Here is a 23,671-nt window from a genome sequence, read left to right on the forward strand (position 1 = left end):
TGGACACCCATTCAAATTAGTGGATTTGGCTATTTCAGCCAAACCCGTTGCTGACAGGTATATAAAATCGAGCACACCGCCATACAATCTCCATAGGCCAACATTGGCAGTAGAATGGCCTTACTGAAGAGCTCAGTGACTTTTATCATGGCACCTTTACAGGACGCCACCTTTCCAACAAGTCAGTTGGTCAGATTTCTGCCTTGCTAGAGCTGCCCCATTCAATTGTAACTGATGTTATTGCGAAGTGGAAAAGTCTAGGAGCAACAACGGCTCATCCGCAAAGTGGTAGGCCGCACAAGCTCCCAGAGCGGGACCACCGAGTGCTGAAGCGCGTAAAAACTCTGTCTTCGTTTGCGACACTCACTACCAAGTTTCAAACTGCCTCTGGAAGCAACGTCAGCACAATAACTGTTCGTCGGGAACTTCATAAAATGGGTTTCCATAGCCGAGCAGCCGCACAAAAGCCTAAGATCACCATGGGCAATTTCAAGCATCGACTGGAGGGGTCTAAAACTTGCCGTTGTTGGACTATGGAGCAGTGTAAACGTGTTCTCTGGAGTGATGAATCAAGATTCACCATCTGGCAATCCGACGGGCGAATCTGGGTTCGGCGGATTCCAGGAGAAATCTACCTGCCCAAATGCATAGTGCCAACTGTAAAGTTTGATGGAGGAGGTATAATGGTGTGGGGCTGTTTTTCATGGTTCGGGCAGGTAGAGAATGGTGTGGGCATATATTGGTCATTAAAAATATTAATGCAAGTAGCCTGCTGATTGGCCAGCTCATCCTCCTCAGGAGGATGACATCATCCTATTTGAGGATATAGCAAGTGTTTGTTAAATGGTCTGTTTGAGGTGGAGTTTTTTTTCTTTTATTCCAATGTATGCTTTGGCCACAAATACGAGTATAGGATTAGTAAACAACATTATTTGGGTATGAGTTAACAGAATAGGAACTTCTAAAAGTGAGATTTTCACTAGACAGTTACTTCAAAACTGCAACATTTTCTTTCAGCCTCATGGTCAAATGTGTAGAATAGCATTATAAAACTGCACAAAATGTGCTTAAAAACTGCAATATTTCGTCTCATCCCCATGGCAAAATGTGAAGAATAGCATGAAATGAACTTTAAAACAGCACAATTTTCTCTCTACCTCATGGCAAAATGTGTAGAATTGTGGGGAATTAGCTTTAAAACTACAGCATTTTCTCTCAGACTCATGACAAAATGTGTAGAATAGCATTATAAAACTGCACATTTTTCTCTCAGCACCATGGCATCTCCTTCCTCCACGTTTTAATGTGTTAAAGTTAAAGTGACATTACATTTGCCTATGATCATTGTTGAAACGTTACTGCTACACAGGGGCGCCGGTCCGCTCGGTTTACACTGACTGAAGTGGGGATGTCTACAGTGAAGAAGAAGAAGAAGAAGCAGAAGGGGGAGAGAGGTACCACTTTGTCACAGGCTGCTATGTAGATGAACCTTTATTCAATTAGTTGTTATCCGGTCCTCTCTGTCTCAACGCGAGCCTTTAGTGTATCCTTTTAGAGATAAAACATACAAGGAAACCCCCTATGGATGTGCGGCTGAGAGTGTTTCTATCCGATCGTCGTTTCCGTCATCCTGATAATGAAGAAGAGGACTGTATCTGAGAAAAAACTTGAGGTAACTACCAGCAAATATTTACGGTAGCTAGCCGATGCTTTTTCCCTCACTGGTTACATGTTCATCCTTGCATGAAACTTGAGTAATTTGTTTAGCCTCCTCGCCCAGCCGCGTCACATTGTGTAAACGATTTATATTTCAAGGAGGCTGTATATCACCGACTAATAATGTGTAAAGGAGAATGGACCCGCGAATCGAGTGAGAAATGGATGGGATCGCGAAACTGTAGCGATAGGTTACATTTATTCTTGAGGATCAGTGAAGATGGTGTTACTCTTACCAGGGTCAACTTCTTAGTTTGTATGTGGAATTTCCCCCATGTGCTCATTTTTTAATTCTAGTTGGAAATGCAGGGCAAAAATAATCCCCATAAGAAGTGTTGTCATGATTTACGTAGAATGTTAATACTCGCTATAGCCTAATGCAGGCAGGCGCTCCTGCTATGTGGAGAAATTCTACCGCTTGATGGATGATTATAGGTTGCCCTACTTATTCTTTAGCCCACGTTTGATACATGAGTTTAGGTTAGTGTAAACAGTTATTTATCGGTGTTTGTGTTACTGATTTCTTTAGTGGGTTTACACAAGAGTGGAAAATAAAAAGAGAAGTACAGGTTCTAATAGTGGGAAAATAAGTGTCGGATAGCGTACACAACACTAGCGCAATAATAGCCTATCACCTTCAAACCTTTTAAAAACGTGCTGCTTTAAATCAGCAGTCAAGTCTTCGCCATATTTGCAAATAAATGACGGATATAACAAACAACCAATTAAAGTCTAAAATGATCCAAATCATTTTCAAGTGTAACCAATTGTTTCAAGGAGTCGTACTTAAGGTGGGCTGGTGTTTGACACTGGCTATAGCCTAAAATCATTAATTTAGCCAACAATCTGTGATAACTATTATGTTAATGAATGATCATATAAATTATATATATATTTGCCTATTAAATTGTCCTTATAGTGTACTCATTTATTCAAACGATAAGTGTTCTGGGTAAATAAAACATCAATCCATGATAGGAGAAGACACCTTAAAAGGCGGGTCAAGTAAGTGTAGTGACAGATCAAGCAGCAAACGCAGTCTCTTCTAAACTGAGCTCATACATTATATTATAATGATTGACATGTACTTTATCAAACCAGAAATCGGATCTTGTCTTTACAGCCAATATTAAAGTTGCTAGGGAGGGTACATTAGTGTAGGTAAGGTTTAATGAGACTCCATTGGATTGTAATCATCGTCATGTCGGATTTATGTAAACTACAACATTGTAACAAAATGGCGACTGTTTAGGTCACGTCAGTAATGCAGGGCAGCACTGTTATTTCTTACAACTCAACTGATACAAGTCAAGGTTTGTTACATATTATCTTCTCGCTCGTTCGCGTTTCATGTTAATTTGAACATAAATTGTCATCATACATTTCCGGTAACCATCCCTCGGCAGCTGTCAAAAAGCTCAACAATATGAATTGACGGTGTGCGACTGACATTCAAGCTCGCGCCGACTGCTAAAATGAACAAATCCTTGTTTGTCGCTCGTTACGTATCCAAGCTGTCAAACACGCGTGCAAAAAGTCCAAATCCATTGCCCTTCTTGCGCTACTTGGTACTAATATGAAAATAATAGTATTGATGAAAATACTAACTTCGCCACAGAGTATCCTAACGTTACCCCAGTCAGCTGGCGATGTTTCAATGAAACATTTATCTAACAGATAAAGATATCAGGAACAATTGTAACATCTATTTAACTGGTTACATTTCGTCTCCCTTGTCGTGATGGTTATAGTCAGGGTGTCATGACTAATCAATCTTAACCTGATGTAGTACTGTGGTAAAATAAAGATTGTCAATCAATGGATTATGTTATCAGACTCGGAGTACCGATTAAGGGCAATTCCATGGCAACAAGTGAAATGTATGTCAAACGAAAACCAATGATTACGAAGTTAAACAAACCATACAAGTTTCACTCAAGAACATTGCAGATGTAAAATTTGATACCAGAATGACTGTTTGCTGTTCTTCAAGTAAATGTTTTTTAAATTTCATTTTCTGTGTGAAATTGTTAAAAAAAACATTGTGCATAGTCAGTTTTTTTGCAATATTTTTTTTGTTACATTTTAAAAGTGAATAATTTGAGTCGCTGTGTTACTGTGGAAATGCCCTTAAATAACATCAGCCTTTCCCTAACCTCCCTAGAATGTCTTTAATATTCAATCCCTCTGAATCGCATCACAACCCATCCGTTTCTCGAGAATGTTATTGCCCTTCTTCATTTTAATGTTTTGTAATGCTTCTGAGTTATTAGACTGATGTTATGGTGACGTCTCAGAATGTAAGGTACTACTAATCCAATGTGTCAAGTGTAGTCTAGGCGCGTATCCCTCACAAATTGCTACCCGTAATCAAATCAATCTGGTGTTTGACTAATGTCACTATTGACATAATGTGTTTGCCCACTTGCCCACTAGTACATTAATACTGTATAGTGAAGGTGCTGGGTAAAAATGATGGTTCTGTTATATTTTTTTAGATTACACTATTACTTATTCTTGACTTGTGATCTTGTTTATGATTGTGTGTTTTTTTACATTTTTTAAAGGAATTTTGTGACCTCATTTGAAGAAATTGTGTTCTAGGTCGTTGGGTAACAGTCCCAACCTTCAAGGAATTTACATTCGGGCTACTTCTGTCTTCTTTTGTGAGGTGACGTGAGTTACTACCTTGGATGAAGATTTACAGCAGGATTGTAAATGTGTTAATGCCGAGGTGGAACAGTACCTCTATGTTTTGTTGTTGTTGTCGTTGACCTTTTCAAGATGTGCTGGATGTACCAAATGTTTCACAACAAGAGGGAATCTCTATGGGTAATTTTTTCCTGAATCTCATCGATTTAACCATGGCGAAACTTACCAATCCTCTATATACAGAGTGGATTCTAGAAGCAATACAGAAAATCAAAAGGCAAAAACAGAGGCCTTCCGAGGAGCGGATTTGTCATGCGGTGGCTACCTCACACAGATTGGGCAAGCGGACCGTTCTGGAACAGTTGGATTTAAGTGTTCATGATGGTTCCATTCTCAAAGTCACCAATAAGGGGAACGTGTCGTACAAAGACCCCGAGCACCCTGGGAGAGGATTATTATCATCATCGTCGCCATCGTCGTCGTCGTCGCTCAAACCTGTAAGTGCAAACCTCTCTGTTCCATCATCTAAAGGATCTATATGGAAACCGAGTGACCTACGCCACGTTGATTGGAATAAAGTCCTGAGGAGGGCCATCGAGGGTCTGGACGATAGCCGTGGTTCCTCTCTGAAGAACATCCAGAGGTACCTAAGGAACCAGGAGGATCCATCACACGTCCAGGACAACCCAGGGTTCCAGCAGAGGTTACGGCTGGCCGCTAAATGGGCGGTCAAAAACGGCCGGCTGGCGAAGGATGGTCCGCGCTACAGGTTGAACCAGGGGGTTAATGGAGCTGAGGGTAGGAGCCAGAGTTGTCCAGGTGCTTCCCCATTGGCTCTTCTGTGTGTCACTCTTCTTCCACATGAGAGAGACCAGGTACGGTATACTGATACTTGCCTCCTGTCTTCCTCTGTTTTTAGTGGTCTATGTTGATAATACTGTATGCCCTTTCACTGTAGATATACTATGCTACTCCATAGACTCTGAATCCTTTTCAGGCTATCGCTGATGTTGATGTTATATCGCCCCTCTTTCGCTAGTTAATGTTTTTATATTATAGAGGCCGTGTTTTATTTTAGTCATGGATCAATCGGCACACATGTCCTTTCCCTCTGTAACGCAGTTGGTTGAGCATTGTGCTTGCAACTCTAGGATAGTGGGTTCAATACCTGGGACCACCCATGCGTAAAATAAAATAAATGTACGCATGCCTAAGACATTTTGGATGAAAACATCCGCTAAATGGAATTTTATTATATTATCCCGTTAACCAGCTAAATAGACACTCATTTCTAAAAATTCAGTCAGATTTGGTTTCAGTTAAGGACTTGTGAGGCTCTCACTAATAGGCTTCAAGTACTGGGTGATGAAGCTGCTCTTTTGGAATGCAATTGGATGATAGCTGACTGTTGTGATGAATAGGGGAGCTCTCTGTGGGCTTGAATCAAGCTGTTGTGATGAATAGGGGAGCTCTCTGTGGGCTTGAATCAAGCTGTTGTGATGAATAGGGGAGCTCTCTGTGGGCTTGAATCAAGCTGTTGTGATGAATAGGGGAGCTCTCTGTGGGCTTGAATCAAGCTGTTGTGATATAATAATGCTGCTTGGAAACACAGCAGTAGATCTCGCTGCTAGTTTAGTGTGTACTTGAGAACTAGGCATTGTTGACATTTTCTCTGCTCAGGAAAAATGCTTTGTAACTAACTGGCCATGCTTGTATTTGACAGAATAGATGGACTATGTTATTATAGAAGGAGAGTAAATAACAGACAGTAGCTTTGAAGTTCTTTGAGATAACACAGGAGAGGGGGGGGTGCCTTGGTGATATACAGTATAGCCTATGATATAGGGCCATAAAGACTTCCTCTTAGCCTTCATTCGTTTTTCTTGACTATGACACAAGACTTATGCTTTTCACTCTGCAGAGATTGTGACTCCATCACTGACACTCAGCAGTAACTCACGCTGCAGGTGAACAATACTGTATTGACAACAGTTTTTTACTTAACCCTCCTGCTGTCTTCCGGTCGAATTGGACCAATTTGACAAGTTTTCTCTCTGAGAAATGTAGTTCATTTAATCTGATTGTCATATAAGGTTCCATGACTTTGTCCACACAGGGCATCTGAACCCACAAAATACATGTTGATGATTTTCATTACATTTTGGGTGTTTTATTTAACTTTTGTACACCTGTGGTGTTCCTGGTCATAAAATGAACGGTCATTAGATATTAATGGGTGACACTACAATTAGTGTATCAAATTGAGTTCAGGCACATGCCCATTTATCAGATGGACACTTTCTCTCCCAGACTCCCACATGCATGTGTGTTTGAACACACACACAATCATCTCACTCCCCTTCTTGGCTTCCATGGCAACCCCCACGGGAACCTTTCCCCAATGGAATCTTTCCCCCACAGGAACTACACCTGTTGGCATTCTCACAAACAATTGCAACACTGTTTCAATTATAAACTCAGCAAAAAAAGAAACATCCCTTTTTCAGGGCCCTGTCTTTCGAAGATAATTCGTAAAACTCCAGATAACTTCACAGATCTTCATTGTAAAGGGTTTAAACACTGTTTTCCATGCTTGTTCAATTAACCATAAACAATTAATGAACATGCACCTGTGGAATGGTCGTTAAGACACTAACAGCTTACAGAATGGACAATTAAGGTCACAGTTATGAAAACTTAGGACATTAAAGAGGCCTTTCTACTGACTCTAAAAAACACCAAAAGAAAGATGCCCAGGGTCCCTGCTCATCTGCGTGAACGATTGCATAAATGTCCATACTGAGAGACGCCTAAGACAACGCCACAGGGAGACGGGATGGACAGCTGATCATCCTCGCAGTGGCAGACCAGGTGTAACAACACCTGCACAGGATCGGTACTTCCAAACATCACACCTGCGGGACAGGTACAGGATGACAACCACTGCCCGAGTTACACCAGGAACGCACAATCCCTCCATCATTGCTCAGACTGTCCACAATAGGCTGGGAGAGGCTGGACTGAGGACTTGTAGGCCTGTTGTAAGGCAGGTCCTCACCAGACATCACCGGCAACAACGTCGCCTATGGGCACAAACCCACTGTCGCTGGACCAGACAGGACTGGCAAAAAGTGCTCTTCACTGACGAGTCGCGTTTTTTTTCTCACCCAGGGTGATGGTCGGATTCGCGTATATCCTTGACGGAATGAGCGTTACATGGAGTCCTGTACTCTGGAGCGGGATCGATTTGGAGGTGGAGGGTCCGTCATGGTCTGGGGCGGTGTGTCACAGCATCATCGGACTGAGCTTGTTGTCATTGCAAGCAACCTCAACGCTTTGCGTTCCAGGGAAGACATCCTCCTCCCTCATGTGGCACCCTTCCTGCAGGCTCATCCTGACATGACCCTCCAGCATGGCAATGCCACCAGCCATACTGCTCGTTCTGTGTGTGATTTCCTGCACGACAGGAATGTCAGTGTTCTGCCATGGCCAGCGACGACCCCGGATCTCAATCCCGTTGAGCACGTCTTGGCCAGAGGTCGACAATTCATCGGAATAGTCGATTTAATTAGGGCCGATTTCAAGTTTTCATAACAATCGAAAATCTATCAATTTGGATGCCAATTAGAAATATATATAAAAAAAATGTAATACCATTATTTAACTAGGCAAGTCAATTAAGAACACATTCTTATTTTCAATGACTGCCTAGGAAAGGTGGGGTAACTGCCTTGTTCAGGGGCAGAATGACAGATTTTCACATTGTCAGCTCGGGGGATCCAGTCTTGCAACCTTACGGTTAACTAGTCCAACGCTCTAACTACCTGCCTCTCATTGCACTGTACAAGGATCCTGCCTGTTACGCGAATGCAGTAGAAGCCAAGGTAAGTTGCTACATTAAATGTATCTAATAAAAAAAACAATCAATCATAATCACTAGTTAACTACAATTAATTAACTAGTTAACTACAATTAATTAACTAGTTAACTACACATTGTTGATGATATTACTACTAGTTTATCTAGTGTGTCCTGCGTTGCATATAATCGATGCAACGCTGGGGGATGATTTAACAAAAGCGCATTTGCGAAAAAAGCACGATCGTTGCACGACTGTACCAAACCATAAACACCAATGCCTTTAAAAAAAATCAATACACAGAAGTATATATTTTTAAATTTGCATATTTAGCTAAAATAAATCCAGGTTAGCAGGCAATATTTTTACTTGATTTTACCTTTATTTAACTAGGCAAGTCAGTTAAGAACAAATTCTTATTTTCAATGACGGCCTAGGAACAGTGGGTTAATATTAACCAGGTGAAATTGTCACTTCTCTTGCTTTCATTGCACGCAGAGTCAGGGTATATGCAACAGTTTGGTCAACTAATTTGCCAGAATTTTACGTAATTATGACATAACATTGAAGGTTGTACAATGTAACAAGAATATTTAGACTTAGATGCCACCCGTTTAGATAAAATACCGAACGGTTCCGTATTTCACTGAAATAATAAACGTTTTGTTTTTGAAATGATAGTTTGACCATATTAATGACCAAAGGCTCATATTTCTGTGTGTTATAATTAAGTCTATGATTTGATAGAGCAGACTGACTGAGCGATGGTAGGCAGCAGCAGGCTCGTATGCATCTATTCAACCAGCACTTTCGTGCGTTTTGCCAGCAGCTTCGCAAGCACAGCGCTGTTTATTACTTTAAGCCTATCCGCCTAATGGCTGGTTCAACCGATGTGAAATGGCTAGCTAGTTAGCGGGGTGCGCGCTAATAGCGTTTCAAACGCCACTCGCTCTGAGACTTGGAGTAGTTATTCCCCTTGCTCTGCAAGGGCCACAGCTTTTGTGGAGCGATGGGTAACGCTGCTTACAGTGTGGCTGATGTTGATGTGTTCCTGGTTCGAGCTCAGGTAGTGGCGAGGAGAGGGACGGAAGCTATACTGTTACACTGGCAATACTAAAGTGCCTATAAGAACATCCAATAGTCAAAGGTGTATGAAATACAAACGATATAGAGGGAAATAGTCCTATAAATTGAATTTATTAACTACAACCTAAAACCTCTTACCTTGGAATATTGAGGTCTCATGTTAAAAGGATCCACCAGCTTTCATATGTTCTCATGTTCTGAGCGAGGAACTCAAACGTTAGCTTTTTTTACATGGCACATATTGCACTTTTACTTCTCCAACACTTTGTTTTTGCATTATTTAAACCAAATTGAACATGTTTAATTATTTGAGGCTAAATAGATTTTTATTGATATTATATTACGTTAAAATAAGTGTTCATTCAGTATTTTTGTAATTGTCATTATTACAAATAAATAAAAATCGGGCGAAATAATCGGTATCAGTGTTGAAAAATCATGGGTGGGGTAACATCTCACAGCAAGAACTTTCAAATCTGGTGCAGTCCATGAGGAGGAGATGCACTGCAATACTTAATGCAGCTGGTGGCCACACCAGATACCGATGTCTGTGGAACTTGTTCAGTTCATGTCTCAGTTGTTGAATCTTGTTAAGTTTCCTGAAAATAAACGCAGTGACCGTGCGAGGATGTTTCTTTTTTTGATGAGTTAATGTTGAACTTTTCTCACAGCTCTGGTATATAATGCTTTTTTTGAGGCCTTTCTCACAATTCATTCTGTGGCAGCACAATGACCAAACAATAATGAGGCTCTTGATCATGTCTTTGATCATGACACTGGTGAGGAGGAGAGAGAGTTCTTGTTAAACTTTAACACAAAATAATCTGTGATAAAAGGCACAATATGAGTATTTGCTATAGTAAAAATAATCCATACATTACGCTTATGTTTTTACTCAAAAACGAGTTGTGTGAGCTCAGGTCAATGAGGCCTACAGGCCATTAATAGCAAATAGAAGTTCAAAACTTGTAGTCTTCTCAAGAACTTAAGTCGATTTTAAAAGATCTAACACAACATTAGGTGATAATATGTATTATTATGGATTTATAATCAGCTATATACCATTTTAGGAACACAGAATTAATTAACATGAAACTAACACAACAGGAGGGTAAAAAAATGGAATAGAACTTCACGGTGAAGGCCAAAGCATTGGAAGTGTACCATTTTCTGTTGCTTTGAACAACCTGACTAGGTGTTGCTAAGAAGGGTCTTAGCACACACCCACCATGGACACCCACTAGATGTGCCTGATATGAGACAAGCTGAAGGAAAGAGAACCCCCCCCCCACACCAACTTAGGTTAGGGAGTAACAACAAACCAAACAGGAGAGAGACAGGATAATACTTGTTTAACAACTTAGAGGAAGTACTAAACAGCTGTGTGTATCTTTTCCAACATTTCTTATGCCATCTCCAGCACTGGCCCAGCAGCCGTGACCCAGCAGCCGTAGCCCTTCACACTCGTACCCGGACATTTTTCCGGACATTGACAAATAGGATTTTGAATTTTGTGTGTGTCCCTTAACACTCACACCCATATACAGGTTGAAAATGGTAGATTTTGGACATTGACAAGCGCCGAAATATAAACTCAGTGTCTGTACAGTAACATGCTATACATGATGTCAGAGCTCAGTGGCTGTACAGTAACATGCTATACATGACGTCAGAGCTCAGTGGCTGTACAGTAACATGCTATACATGACGTCAGAGCTCAGTGGCTGTACAGTAACATGCTATACATGACGTCAGAGCTCAGTGGCTGTACAGTAACATGCTATACATGACGTCAGAGCTCAGTGGCTGTACAGTAACATGCTATACATGACGTCAGAGCTCAGTGGCTGTACAGTAACATGCTATACATGACGTCAGAGCTCAGTGGCTGTACAGTCACATGCTATACATGACGTCAGAGCTCAGTGGCTGTACAGTAACATACTATACATGACGTCAGAGCTCAGTGGCTGTACAGTAACATGCTATACATGACGTCAGAGCTCAGTGGCTGTACAGTAACATGCTATACATGATGTCAGAGCTCAGTGGCTGTACAGTAACGTGCTATACATGACGTCAGAGCTCAGTGGCTGTACAGTAACATGCTATACATGACGTCAGAGCTCAGTGGCTGTACAGTAACGTGCTATACATGACGTCAGAGCTCAGTGGCTGTACAGTAACGTGCTATACATGACGTCAGAGCTCAGTGGCTGTACCGTAACATGCTATACATGACGTCAGAGCTCAGTGGCTGTACAGTAACATGCTATACATGACGTCAGAGCTCAGTGGCTGTACAGTAACATGCTATACATGACGTCAGAGCTCAGTGGCTGTACAGTAACATGCTATACATGACGTCAGAGCTCAGTGGCTGTACAGTCACATGCTATACATGATGTCAGAGCTCAGTGGCTGTACTGTAACATGCTATACATGACGTCAGAGCTCAGTGGCTGTACAGTAACATGCTATACATGATGTCAGAGCTCAGTGGCTGTACTGTAACATGCTATACATGACGTCAGAGCTCAGTGGCTGTACTGTAACATGCTATACATGACGTCAGAGCTCAGTGGCTGTTCAGTAACATGCTATACATGACGTCAGAGCTCAGTGGCTGTACAGTAACATGCTATACATGACGTCAGAGCTCAGTGGCTGTACAGTAACATGCTATACATGACGTCAGAGCTCAGTGGCTGTACAGTAACATGCTATACATGACGTCAGAGCTCAGTGGCTGTACAGTCACATGCTATACATGACGTCAGAGCTCAGTGGCTGTACAGTAACATGCTATACATGACGTCAGAGCTCAGGGTCTCCACTTCACAGCTCTGAATGGGTTTTGACAGACAGACGTTCTGAACTTGAGCACCTCGCGCGACAAGTTGACCCATCCCTGCCTCTAATTGGACAGCTCTTGCACCTTGTTTGGTTGTCTGAGTGAGGGAAATACTGTACATTTAAGAGGATTTGATTAGATCTTAATGTATTTTGGAAGATGAGACTTTAAAGATTATAATAATTACTGCTTTGATGTCATACACGTAAGCAAAAACACCTGTGAGTCCAAACGTGCACTTCACATTTCTACGTCATAAAACTCATGTAATGTACAGAGTGAAATTGTCACTTCTCTTGCGTTCATTGCACGCAGAGTCAGGGTATATGCAACAGTTTGGCCAACTAATTTGCCAGAATTTTATGTAATTATGACATAACATTGAATGTTCAGGGGCAGAACGACAGATTTGTACCTTGTCAGCTCGGGGATTTGAACTTATAACCTTCCGGTTACTAGCCCAACGCTCTAACCTCTAGGCTACCCTGCCGCCCCAAATATAGACTCATCTATTTGTTGGACCAGTTTGCTCACAACCAAAAATAAATAAAACACTCCCAATAACATGGCTAACCGGGATCCCTGGACTGTCCCAGGGAATATAACATGATGACCTGAGGAAATGACATGTTTCCCCTTATGTCTAATTCACAAAATACACAACATGCACAGTAGCAGATAAACACAATTTATTAAGAAAAAACGGTCTGTCCTTTCGGACGTCGGGTTAAAAGTGGAAGTCAGATTTTGTTTTAGACCTTGTGTGCAATTTACCAATAAAGTAATCTCATCCTAATTTTTCTATTTTCAATTTAGGACACTGAGAAGACTGTGTCCTTTCTCTCATGGCGGTAACGACAAACTGTTAGATACGAAGAACCAGGTTTCTGCCGATTTCTTGTCTTTGGGCACTATAGAAAAAGTTTTGAATCCTTGCAGTAGGAGGTGACTTCTGGATTGCTTTTTGCGTAGGGATAACAAAACAAATCTGCAAGGACTTGAGATTTCTCAAGAGTGAGTAAATGTAGGTAGCAACTCTTTCATGAAGGCAATTCTTGAAATTGCTCGAGTAGTATGAGCGTCTTTTCAAACCTCGAGGGCCTCGACCTCGTGGATCACGCCACCGATCAAAAAGACATGCCTTTGTTCTCTTGCAAATTCAACAGGAGTTCGCGACTCTGTTTTCTTCGTTATTTACAGAACTGTTATTTACAGAACTACTCTGGGACCAACTCATAAGCCCAAAGGATAGCAGCTTTAACCAGTGTCATTAGCTAAAGTGATGTACACTTTCTGAGCTTTTACCACAAGGAGCAGTCACCAGATATCTCATGGCTATTTTAGAGATGTGGCTATCCGCTTAAACAGAGTACAATATACGTCCACCTCCTTCCTCGTTGAAAGACAGTACAAGCCAGCTGTTTCGACCAAGATGTAACTCTTTTTAACGGTGCAGCAAGGCATGACTCCATTGAAAATGCTTCCATCTCTATCTCTTTTAATGGAATGGAATGCTCACGTGCAGCCAGAGAACGTTCATCTTGTTCTAATGTTGCTTTGGTGGCTTCCCAATCCTATCTGGTTTTTAAACAAATGACCCGTTCCAACTCCCAACTTCATTGTGCCCATTTAGCCTTTTGTGCATCTGAGATAGAACGTCTACAGGTTGTACTCGACTACCCGTAGGGTATGAGCTGTTATTTCCTTTTTGTACATTTTATCCAGTTTTTTTCCCAGGTAGAGTTCCCCACAAATGCTCGCATATCAAAGTGTGTGTTTTTTTTATGCAAGTTTCCACTGTTTTTCACCAATCTTAGAACGCTTCTGAGTGGTTGTCAGTGACAAACTCTACCACGATAGTACCGTTTGAACACTCTTATCTGGGCACAGTAGAGCTTCAGAGTAGGTGATTCAGAGTGACTACTATACTCCTGGTAAACAAGATCCATGGATGAGACCCCATTTTGTTACGTTCCCGAACAGGAACTAAAAAAAAAATCGTCACTCAGAACAAAAATTTAACTTTTTTAAAATAAATGAACCACTGACAACCAGAATGAAACAGGTGGGATTTTAAAATTGGTTCTGGAAAGCAGGGTCTTACAAACAACCACCATGGACACCGACTAGATTTGCTTGATATCAGACAAGCTAAAGGAAAAGAGAACCACCGCCAACTTAGGTTAGAGAGTAAAAATAAACGTGTAGCAAACCAAACAGGGCAGAGACAAGATAAACGGCTTTAACAACTTAGAGGAAGAGCTGAACAGCTCTTCCAACATCTCTCATGCCATCTCAAGCACTGGCCCAGCAACCCTTAATAAATATCACCTGCTTTCAGCACAATGTGCACCCCATGCCAACATGCCTACAGTAAACCATTTCTAGATTGCAATTTCCACTATTGGAAACATTATCTACCCTTCAGTTTCATTATGAATATCAGGAAATGACACCCTCGACTGCAGTGACAAGTTTCGGTGTCTGGTCAGACCCAAGTCCAACTGAAATGTTAAGACTGTCGTCCTGTAATAAAAAGCATATTATTGATAAAAAAATAAAAAAATAATCTCTTCTAATTTGAAATGTCTAGGTCCGTCTCCTTTTGTAGACTTACAATAACACTCTGCTCGCATGCTATTTTGAGCTCTTCTAGTTCACTGTGCATTTCAAAAGGATGTCCTTGCAGTTAGCGAGTAACAACTCATAACTAGTGGTTATAGGAAATGAGAAAGTCTTGGAAAAGAGCATTCTTGGGTGAAAGTTTATTAGATTCTAAAGTGTTTGGCAGGAACAAAGGCAAGGAATGAGATTGTTTTTTTTTTCTCACTCCCCTCACTGTTATGTAACCTCTTCTTCAGTGCAGCTCTGCCTGGCTTCTAGAACAGCAGCAGTGTTCTAATAGAACCACAACCCCTTTGCGGAACACAACTGTGTCTCTTTTCAAGCACTCTAATTTCCTGTAATGTACTTAATTTGGAAGCCGCTAGTCAATCAGCGGAATCTTCTTCAGCTGTCTATTTTTATTCTGTTATTTTTCAAATGAGCTCCACTAATTTATTTTTAATTCTCTTGGTTTTAATCACCAGTCACAAGCTTTTCCCTGCTCTGTAGTAAAACATCTCCGATGACCAGCCCAGTCTGTACCAGGCTTGACTTTAAATTGTTATCCACAGAATGCACTGCACTTGTTATATCATCTTAGGCTCATCTGTATCATATGCTCAGGTTACCTGTGATGTAAACACTCTAAAAAGGCTCATAGGACTCACTTTTTAGGTAACCTGAGCATATCTCTAGCTAGTCCCTGAGACAGGTCAACTAAGATCTATCCTTATTGTAACAATGCCTTTATTTTTCATGTGGTCCCACTGGCCAATTGTTTAGCTACAGCTTTTCATTGTGATAAATATTTCACTATAACATCCCTGCAGAGGAATATTTGTCCTAAACACCTAGGCCTTTCACATCTAGTTAAATCTTACAGCTTTTCATTGTGGTAACTATTTCACTATAACATCCCTGCAGATGAATATTTGTCCTAAACACCTAGGCCTTTCACATCTAGTTAAATCTTACAGCTTTTCATTGTGGTAACTATTTCACTATAACATCCCTGCAGATGGATATTTGTCCTAAACACCTAGGCCTTTCACATCTAGTTAAATCTTTGGGCAGCTTTGGGGGATACAGAGGATGGAAAGTAGCCTAGGCTTGTGAATGATTTATTGTGATCAAGTGCAGAAGAAGCAGCCTATTTAGATACTTACTAGAGTTTGAACAGTTCTGCTGATTTGGACGTAGTTTAAACAGAAATGCTCCAAACACCTATGGCCTTTATCATGAAGTTGAATCTTTGGTCGAAATGGTCGTTTTGTGATGGGATATACAGTTGAAGTCAGACGTTTACATAAACCTTAGCCAAATACATTTAAACTCACTTTTTTTCACAATTCCTGACATTTAATTATAGTAGAAATTCCCTGTTTTAGGTCAGTTAGGATCAGCACTTTATTGTAATAATGTGAAATGTCAGAATAATAGTAGAGAGAATTATCTATTTCAGCTTTTATTTCATTCATTACATTCCCAGTGGGTCAGAAGTTTATATACACTCAATTAGTATTTGGTAGCATCACCTTTAAATTGTTTAACTTGGGTCAAATGTTTCGGGTAGCCTTCCGCAAGCTTCCCACAATAAGTTGGGTGAATTTTGGCCCATTTCTCTTGACAGAGCTGGTGTAACTGAGTCAGGTTTGTTGGCCTCCTTGCTCGCATGCACTTTTTCAGTTCTGCCCACAAATGTTCTATAGGGTTGAGGTCAGGGCTTTTTGATGGCCACTTGACTTACCTTGACTTTGTTGTCCTGAAGCTATTTTGCCACAACTTTGGAAGTATGCTTGGGGTCGTTGTCCATTTGGAAGACCCATTTGCGACCAAGCTTTAACTTCCTGACTGATGTCTTGAGATGTTGCCTCATTATATCCACATTTTCCCCTCTCATGATGCCATCTATTTTGTGAAGTGCACCAGTCCCTCCTGCAACAAAGCACCCCCACAACATGATGCTGCCACCCCTGTGCTTCACGGTTGGGATGGTCTTCTTCAGTTTGCAAGCATCCCCCTTTTTCCGACAAACCTAAGGATTGTCATTATGGCCAAATAGTTCTATTTTTGTTTCATCAGACCAGAGGACATTTCTCCAAAAAGTATGATCTTTGTCCCCATGTGCAGTTACAAACAGTAGTCTGGCTTTTTTATGACGGTTTTGGAGCAGTGGCTTCTTCCTTGTTGAGCGGACTTTCAGGCTATGTTGATATAGGACTTGTTTTACTGTGGATAGATACTTTTGTACCCGTTTCCTCCAGCATCTTCACAAGGTCCTTTGCTGTTGTTCTGGGATTGATTTGCACTTTTCGCACCAAAGTACGTTCATCTCTAGGAGACAGAACGCGTCTCCTTCTTGAGCGGTATGACTGCTGTGTGGTCCCATGGTGTTTATACTTGCGTACTATTGTTTGTACAGATGAACGTGGTACCTTCAGGCGTTTGAAAATTGCTCCCAAGGATGAACCAGACTTGTGGAGGTCTACAATTTTTTTTCTGAGATCTTGGCTGATTTCTTTTGATTTTCCCGTGATGTCAAGCAAAGAGGCACTGAGTTAGTGTATGCAAACTTCTGACCCACTGGAATTGTGATACAGTGAAATAATCTGTCTGTAAACAATTGTTGGAAAAACTACTTGTGTGATGCACAAATTAGATGTCCTAACTTGCCAAAACTATAGTTTGTTAACAAGACATTTGTGGAGTGGTTGTAAAACGTGTTTTAATGACTCCAACCTAAGTATATGTAAACCTCCGACTTCAACTGTATTGTGATCAAATGCAAACGTCCATCCTATTTAGGCTAGATGGGCCTACGTACTAGAGACCGACAGCCCTCCTGATTTGAAGTATGAAAAACCAACTGTTTGATAGAGCAACTTCCTGTTTCTACTTTCTGTGAACCGTTGTTCACAATGACATAATGCCCATCTAGCCAAGGTCGTGAGTTCCGTTCCCGTGGTGATCGATACTCATACTAAATATGCATATAATATCCCTGTACCAGACTGTAAGTCACTTTGGATGAGTGGCATATCCGCCAAGTGACAAATTTAAGCAATAAGGCCTGAGGAGATGCGGTATATGGCCAATATTCCACCACTAAGGGCTGTTCTTTAGCACGTTGCGTCATGCCTGGATACAGCCCTAAGCCGTGGTATATTGGCCATGTATCACAAACCCCAGAGGTGCCTTATTGCTATTATAAACTGGTTACCAATGTAATTAAAGCAGTAAAAAATCAATAAAATGGTCATACCCGTGGTATACCGTCTGATATTCCACGGCTGTCAGACAATCGGCGTTCAGGGCTCGAACCACCCAGTTTATAATATCCTATATTCTGTTCAACTATAATAGTTTGTTGAAGAGCTGATGAAAGTGTGGTGTAGCCTATCCTACAAGAATGAAGCACCTGGTTAAATAAAGGTGAAATATAAAATATTTTTTTAAATCAGCACTATAGCATTCATTCAAGAGTTACTGTCTTAACGTAGACTGAGGCAAGCTGATATTTAGGGTTGGGCAGTATGCAGATATTAATACTGTTTCAGTAGCATACCGGGGTATACGGTATTACCGGAAGTGCACACAACGGGGCTCTTCTATCTAAAAATATGTTATTCAAAGTTTTTGGGGACGCACAAAACAATTCCGGCAACAGGGATCTTGATCCAGGAGGTGCCATTTGGCAAACTCCAAGCTGACTGTCATGTGTATTTTACTGAGGAGTGGCTTCCGTCTGACCACTCTACCACAAAGGCCTGATTGGTGGAGTGCTGCAGAGATGGTTGTCCTTCTGGAAGGTTCTCCCATCTCCACAGAGGAACTCTGGAGCTCTGTCAGAGTGACCATCTGGTTCCTGGTCACCTCCCTGACCCAGTTCCTTCTCCCCTGATTGCTCTCGGAAGAGTCTTGGTGGTTCCAAACTTCTTCCATGATGGAGGCCACTATGTTCTTCGGTACCTTTTAATGCTGCAGAAATGTTTTGGTACCCTTCCCCAGATCTGTGCCTCGACACAATTCTTTCTCAGAGCTCTACGGACAATTCCTTCGACCTCATGGCTTGGTTTTTGCTCTGATATTCACTGTCAACTGTGGGACCTTTTATATAGACAGGTGTGTGCCTTCCCAAATCATGTCCAATCAATTGAATTTTCTACAGGTGGACTCCAAGTTGTAGAAACATCAAGGATGATCAATGGAAACAGGATGCACCTGAGCTCAATTTCAAGTCAAATACTTTTTCGTTTATTTTTTACATTTTTTATAAATTTGCAAACTTTTCTAAAACTGTTTTCGCTTTGTTATTATGGGGAATTATGTGTAGATAGAGATGTTATTTAATATATTTTAGAATAAGGCTGAAAAAGCCAACGAGTCTGAATACTTTCTGAATGCACTGTATTGAGGGATAGAGTGACTAGGCAACAGGATAGATGATAAACAGTAGCAGCAGTGTATGTGATCAGTCAAAAGGCTCAATGCAGATAGTCTGGGTAGCTATTGGTTAACTATTTAACAAACTATTTAGCAGTCTTATGGCTTCGGGGTAGAAACTGTTCAAGGTCTTGTTGGTTCCAGACTGCTTGCTGTGCAGAGAGTCTATGACTTGGGTGGCTGGAGTCTTTGACAATTTTTAGGGCCTTCCTCTGACACCCCCCTGTTATAGAGGTCCTGGACTCTTTGCAGTGAGAGAGAGATACAGAGCCATAATATAACATGTCTCTTTGGGAAACGTTTGTGTGTTTTACTGTTTTTCACTTTTCTTTTATCTATTTGTAAAAATGTTTCCCACGCTAATAAAGCATCCTGTCTCACTGTAGTATAAAGCTTTCTTAATCACCTTTTTTCAGATGATCCCCCCCCTTTCAGATTGAATGGATGAAGGCCAATCTTTTACATATATTACGGTAGAGTACCTCTGTACAAAGAGTACACGGAAAACATGGGTTATAAGTCACATCTGCAGCACCTTACAGTACTGAGGGCTTATGATGACTTTATATAGAACGTTGTTTTGCTTTCATACAGCATGAATACAGATATTATTTACAGCATATCATGCTTCTCGTCCATTCTGACACTTTCTAACTGACCCCCATCCCAGAGTGCACTTTGTTTCTCTCCCCAGCTATGCTTTGGCCCCATCCCAATATGCAATATACATTTTTATATTTTAGTAAATTAGCAAACGCTCTTATCCAGAGAGACCTTGCCAGTAGTGAGTTCATTATTTTGTTTGTACTGGTCCCACGTAGGAGTTGAACCCACAACCCTGGCATTTCAAGCGCCGTGCTCTACCACATGGGACCATGCAGTTTCTGTTTCTCTGCCCAGCTACGCGCTGACCCCATCCCAATATGCAGTTTTCTGTTTCTCTCCCCAGCTACGCGCTGACCCCATCCCAATATGCAGTTTCTGTTTGGGAACGAAAGAGTCCAATCGGGACAAGAGGTCAGAGGAGCTTCTGTCCTGTGCAGACTGTGGAAGCAGCGGTAAGTTCATACCCTTTTTACACTACTGAGCTGAAGTGGACCGAGCTGCAGATCCACCATATCTCAGTTACCTAGAAAGCATCGGTCCACTTTACAAGATGTATGTATTTTGAGATCTCACTACCTGGCAGTCAGACTACACAGAATAACTGATGTAAATCACCTTGCATTCCACATAACTATGCTACTCGTAATGTAATCAAGCTTAGTGATTTTATTCTGCGCCTTATCTTACTCAAACTGATTTCTTCCAACAAACTGGCCATATCTTAATCGGTCTGTGTACTAATAGTACTACACACTATTTATAATTTACTATTTAGTTCAAATGTAACTAAATCAACACAACATCGCCGAGCCTATTTAAGCTTTTTTTAACCTGTTTCTACTCTGGGGAAGTTCCCGGTGCTTGGAAGGCAGCCGCGGTGCGTCCTTTATTTGAAGGCCGTGATTGGGAGTCCCATGGCCCAGCGTCGTCCGGGTTTGGCCGGTGTAGGCTGTCATTGTAAATCAGAATTTGTTCTTAACTGACTTGCCTAGTTAAATAAATAAAATAGGATCAGCTTGATCTCCCCCTAACTGTTATAGGCCAATTTCTATCTTGCCCTGTTTATCGAAACTTGTCAATAATCAACTGACTGGTTTTCTTGATGTCTATGGTATTCTTTCTGGTATGCAATCTGGATTCTGCTCAGGTTAATGTCACTGCAACCTTAAAGGTCCTAAATTACGTCATTGCCCTTGATTCTATGCGGTGTATTTTTTTTTGCATTGGCCAAAGCTTTTGATATGGTAGACCATTCCATTCTTGTGGGTCAGCTAAGGAGTATTGCTGAGGGGTCATTGGCCTGGTTTGCTAACTACCGCTCTCAAGAGTGCAGTGTATTAAGTCAGAACATCTGCTGTCTTAGCCACTGCTGTCACCAAGGGTGTACCCCAAGGCTCCATCCTAGGCCCCATGTTCTTCTCAACATAGCTCAGGCTAAGCTCTCTCATCCATTTATGTGCAGATGATAGTCTTATACTCAGCTGGCCCCTCCCTGTATTTTGTGTCAAACGCTTTACAACAAAGCACTCTTAGTGTCCAGCAAGCTTTCTCTGCCCTTAACCTTGTTCTGAATACCTCCAAAACAAAGGTCATGTGGTTTGGTAAGAAGGAAGCCCCTCCTCCCACAGGTGTGATTACTACCTCCCTGAGAGTTTAGAGCTTGAAGTAGTCAACTCATACAAGTAATTGGGAGTATGGCTAGACGGTACACTGTCCTTTCTCAACACATATCCAAGCTGTAACCTGAGGTTAAATCTAGACTTGGTTTCCTCTATCGTAATCGCTCCTCTCACCCCAGCTGCCAAACGAACCATGATTCAGATGACCATCCTACCCATGCTAGATTTATAGATCTGCAGGCAAGAGTGCTCTCGAGCGACGAGATGTTATTTACCTTTCGGCCATCAGATTTGGCAACAATGCTACTTATAGCACACATCACTGCACTCTATACTCCTCTGTAAACTGGCCATCTCTGTATACCTGATGCAAGACCCACTTGTTGATGCTTATTTATAAAACCTTCTTTGGCCTCACTCCCCCCTATCTGAGATATCTACTGCAGCCCTCATCCTCCACATACAACACCTGTTCTGCCAGTCACATTCTGTTAAAGGTTCCCAAAGTACACACATCCCTGGGTCGCTCGTCTTTTCAGTTCGCTGTAGCTAGCGACTGGAACGAGCTTCAACAAACACACAAACTGGACAGTTTTATCTCAATCTCTTCATTCAAAGACTCAATCATGGACACTTACTGACAGTTGTGGCTGCTTTGTATTGTTGTCTCTACCTTCTTGCCCTTTGTGCTGTTGTCTGTGCCTAACAATGTTCGTGCCATGTTTGTGTTGCTGCCGTGTTGTGCTGCTGTCATGTTGTTGTCATGTGCTGCTGCCATGCCATGTTGTGTTGCTGCCATGTTGTTGTCATGTGCTGCTTCGTTGTCATGTGCTGCTGCCATGTTGTTGTCATGTGCTGCTGCTGTGCTGTGTTGTGGTGCTGCCATGTTGTTATCATGTGCTGCTGCCATGTTGTTGTCATGTGCTGCTGCTGTGCTGTGTTGTGCTGCTGCCATGTTGTTGTCATGTGCTGCTGCCGTGTTGTGTTGCTGCCATGTTGTGTTGTGTTGCTGCCATGTTGTTGTCATGTGCTGCTGTGCTGCTGCCATGTTGTTGTCACGTGCTGCTGCCATGTTGTTGTCATGTGCCGCTGCCATGCTGTGTTGTGGTGCTGCCATGTTGTTGTCATGTGCTGCTGCCATGTTGTCATGTGCCGCTGCCATGCTGTGTTGTGGTGCTGCCATGCTGTGTTGTGCTGCTGCCATGTTGTCATGTGCTGCTGCCATGTTGTCATGTGTTGCTGCCATGTTGTTGTCATGTGCTGCTGTGCTGCTGCCATGTTGTTGTCATGTGCTGCTGCCATGTTGTCATGTGCCGCTGCCATGCTGTGTTGTGGTGCTGCCATGCTGTGTTGTGGTGCTGCCATGTTGTTGTCATGTGCTGCTGCCATGTTGTTGTCATGTGCTGCTGCCATGTTGTTGTCATGTGGTGCTGCCATGCTGTGTTCTCTTGTGTATCTCTTGATGTAGTGTGTTTTTGTCCTCTTTTTATTTTATTTGGTATTTTTTTTATCCCCATCCCCACAGGAGGCCTTTTGCCTTCTGGTAGGCCGTCATTGTAAATAAGAATTTGTTCTTAACTGACTTGCCCAGTTTAATAAATAAACATACTGGTCCCCTCCCATACTGAGAATAGGTCATCCATTACACCGTCTCATTATCAGCTGTTGTCAAGAACACGTGGGTCTGAAAAGATGATTCTCTTCCTCAATGGCATTTAGGGTATTCTACTAGGTGAAAGGTTCAAATGAGTATGACATCCTGGCATTTATCACTTACTGGAATATATATCTTATCTTTTTTTTCTCACATACTATAAAGCCTATTTGGGCATACCCAGTCAGCCTATTACTTAGAACGCAAGTACTGCAAACCTGGACTCAGTCACTGTCTGAATCCCAAACTGCACCCTGTGTCCTATATGGGTCCTGGTCAAAAGTAGTGCACTATATAGGGTGCATAGGGTGCCTCATTTGGGATGAAGCCACAGAATGACAGGAGGAATCCCTCTGGAGGTCCAAACCTCCACAAAACAACGTAGCCTGACTGAGCCAGGTTGTATGTAGCTAGCAGAGGTGGTTTCAAGGTCAATCTGCAATTTGTGAGTCTGTGGTTTAAACACTGAGATGGGGGGTGGTATACCCTGAGATGGTAGCAACTCTAGTGTTGTTGGGGCCGACGCCATATTCCACCTGCAGCATGATGTTCTCCTGCTTTAGGCTTAAACCCTTCTT

The 23,671-nt window shown here is 41.8% G+C and overlaps 1 protein-coding gene across 1 annotated transcript in view; it reads left to right on the forward strand.

Annotated features, from left to right (window-relative positions):
* The first annotated feature begins 2,913 nt into the window (after positions 1 to 2,913).
* Positions 2,914 to 23,671, forward strand: part of LOC115144460 (histone acetyltransferase KAT6B-like) — a 92,327-nt gene continuing 71,569 nt past the window's right edge. Inside the window, exons 1-3 of the mRNA XM_065002675.1 lie at positions 2,914 to 3,029; positions 4,284 to 5,243; positions 20,164 to 20,272. Of these exons, the coding sequence (XP_064858747.1) occupies positions 4,545 to 5,243; positions 20,164 to 20,272 (808 nt within the window). The 5' untranslated portion in view covers positions 2,914 to 3,029; positions 4,284 to 4,544. The remainder of the gene's footprint in view (positions 3,030 to 4,283; positions 5,244 to 20,163; positions 20,273 to 23,671) is intronic.

The sequence above is a fragment of the Oncorhynchus nerka genome, linkage group LG16 (assembly GCF_034236695.1).
Source record: "Oncorhynchus nerka isolate Pitt River linkage group LG16, Oner_Uvic_2.0, whole genome shotgun sequence".
NCBI classification, from domain to species: Eukaryota; Metazoa; Chordata; class Actinopteri; order Salmoniformes; family Salmonidae; genus Oncorhynchus; species Oncorhynchus nerka.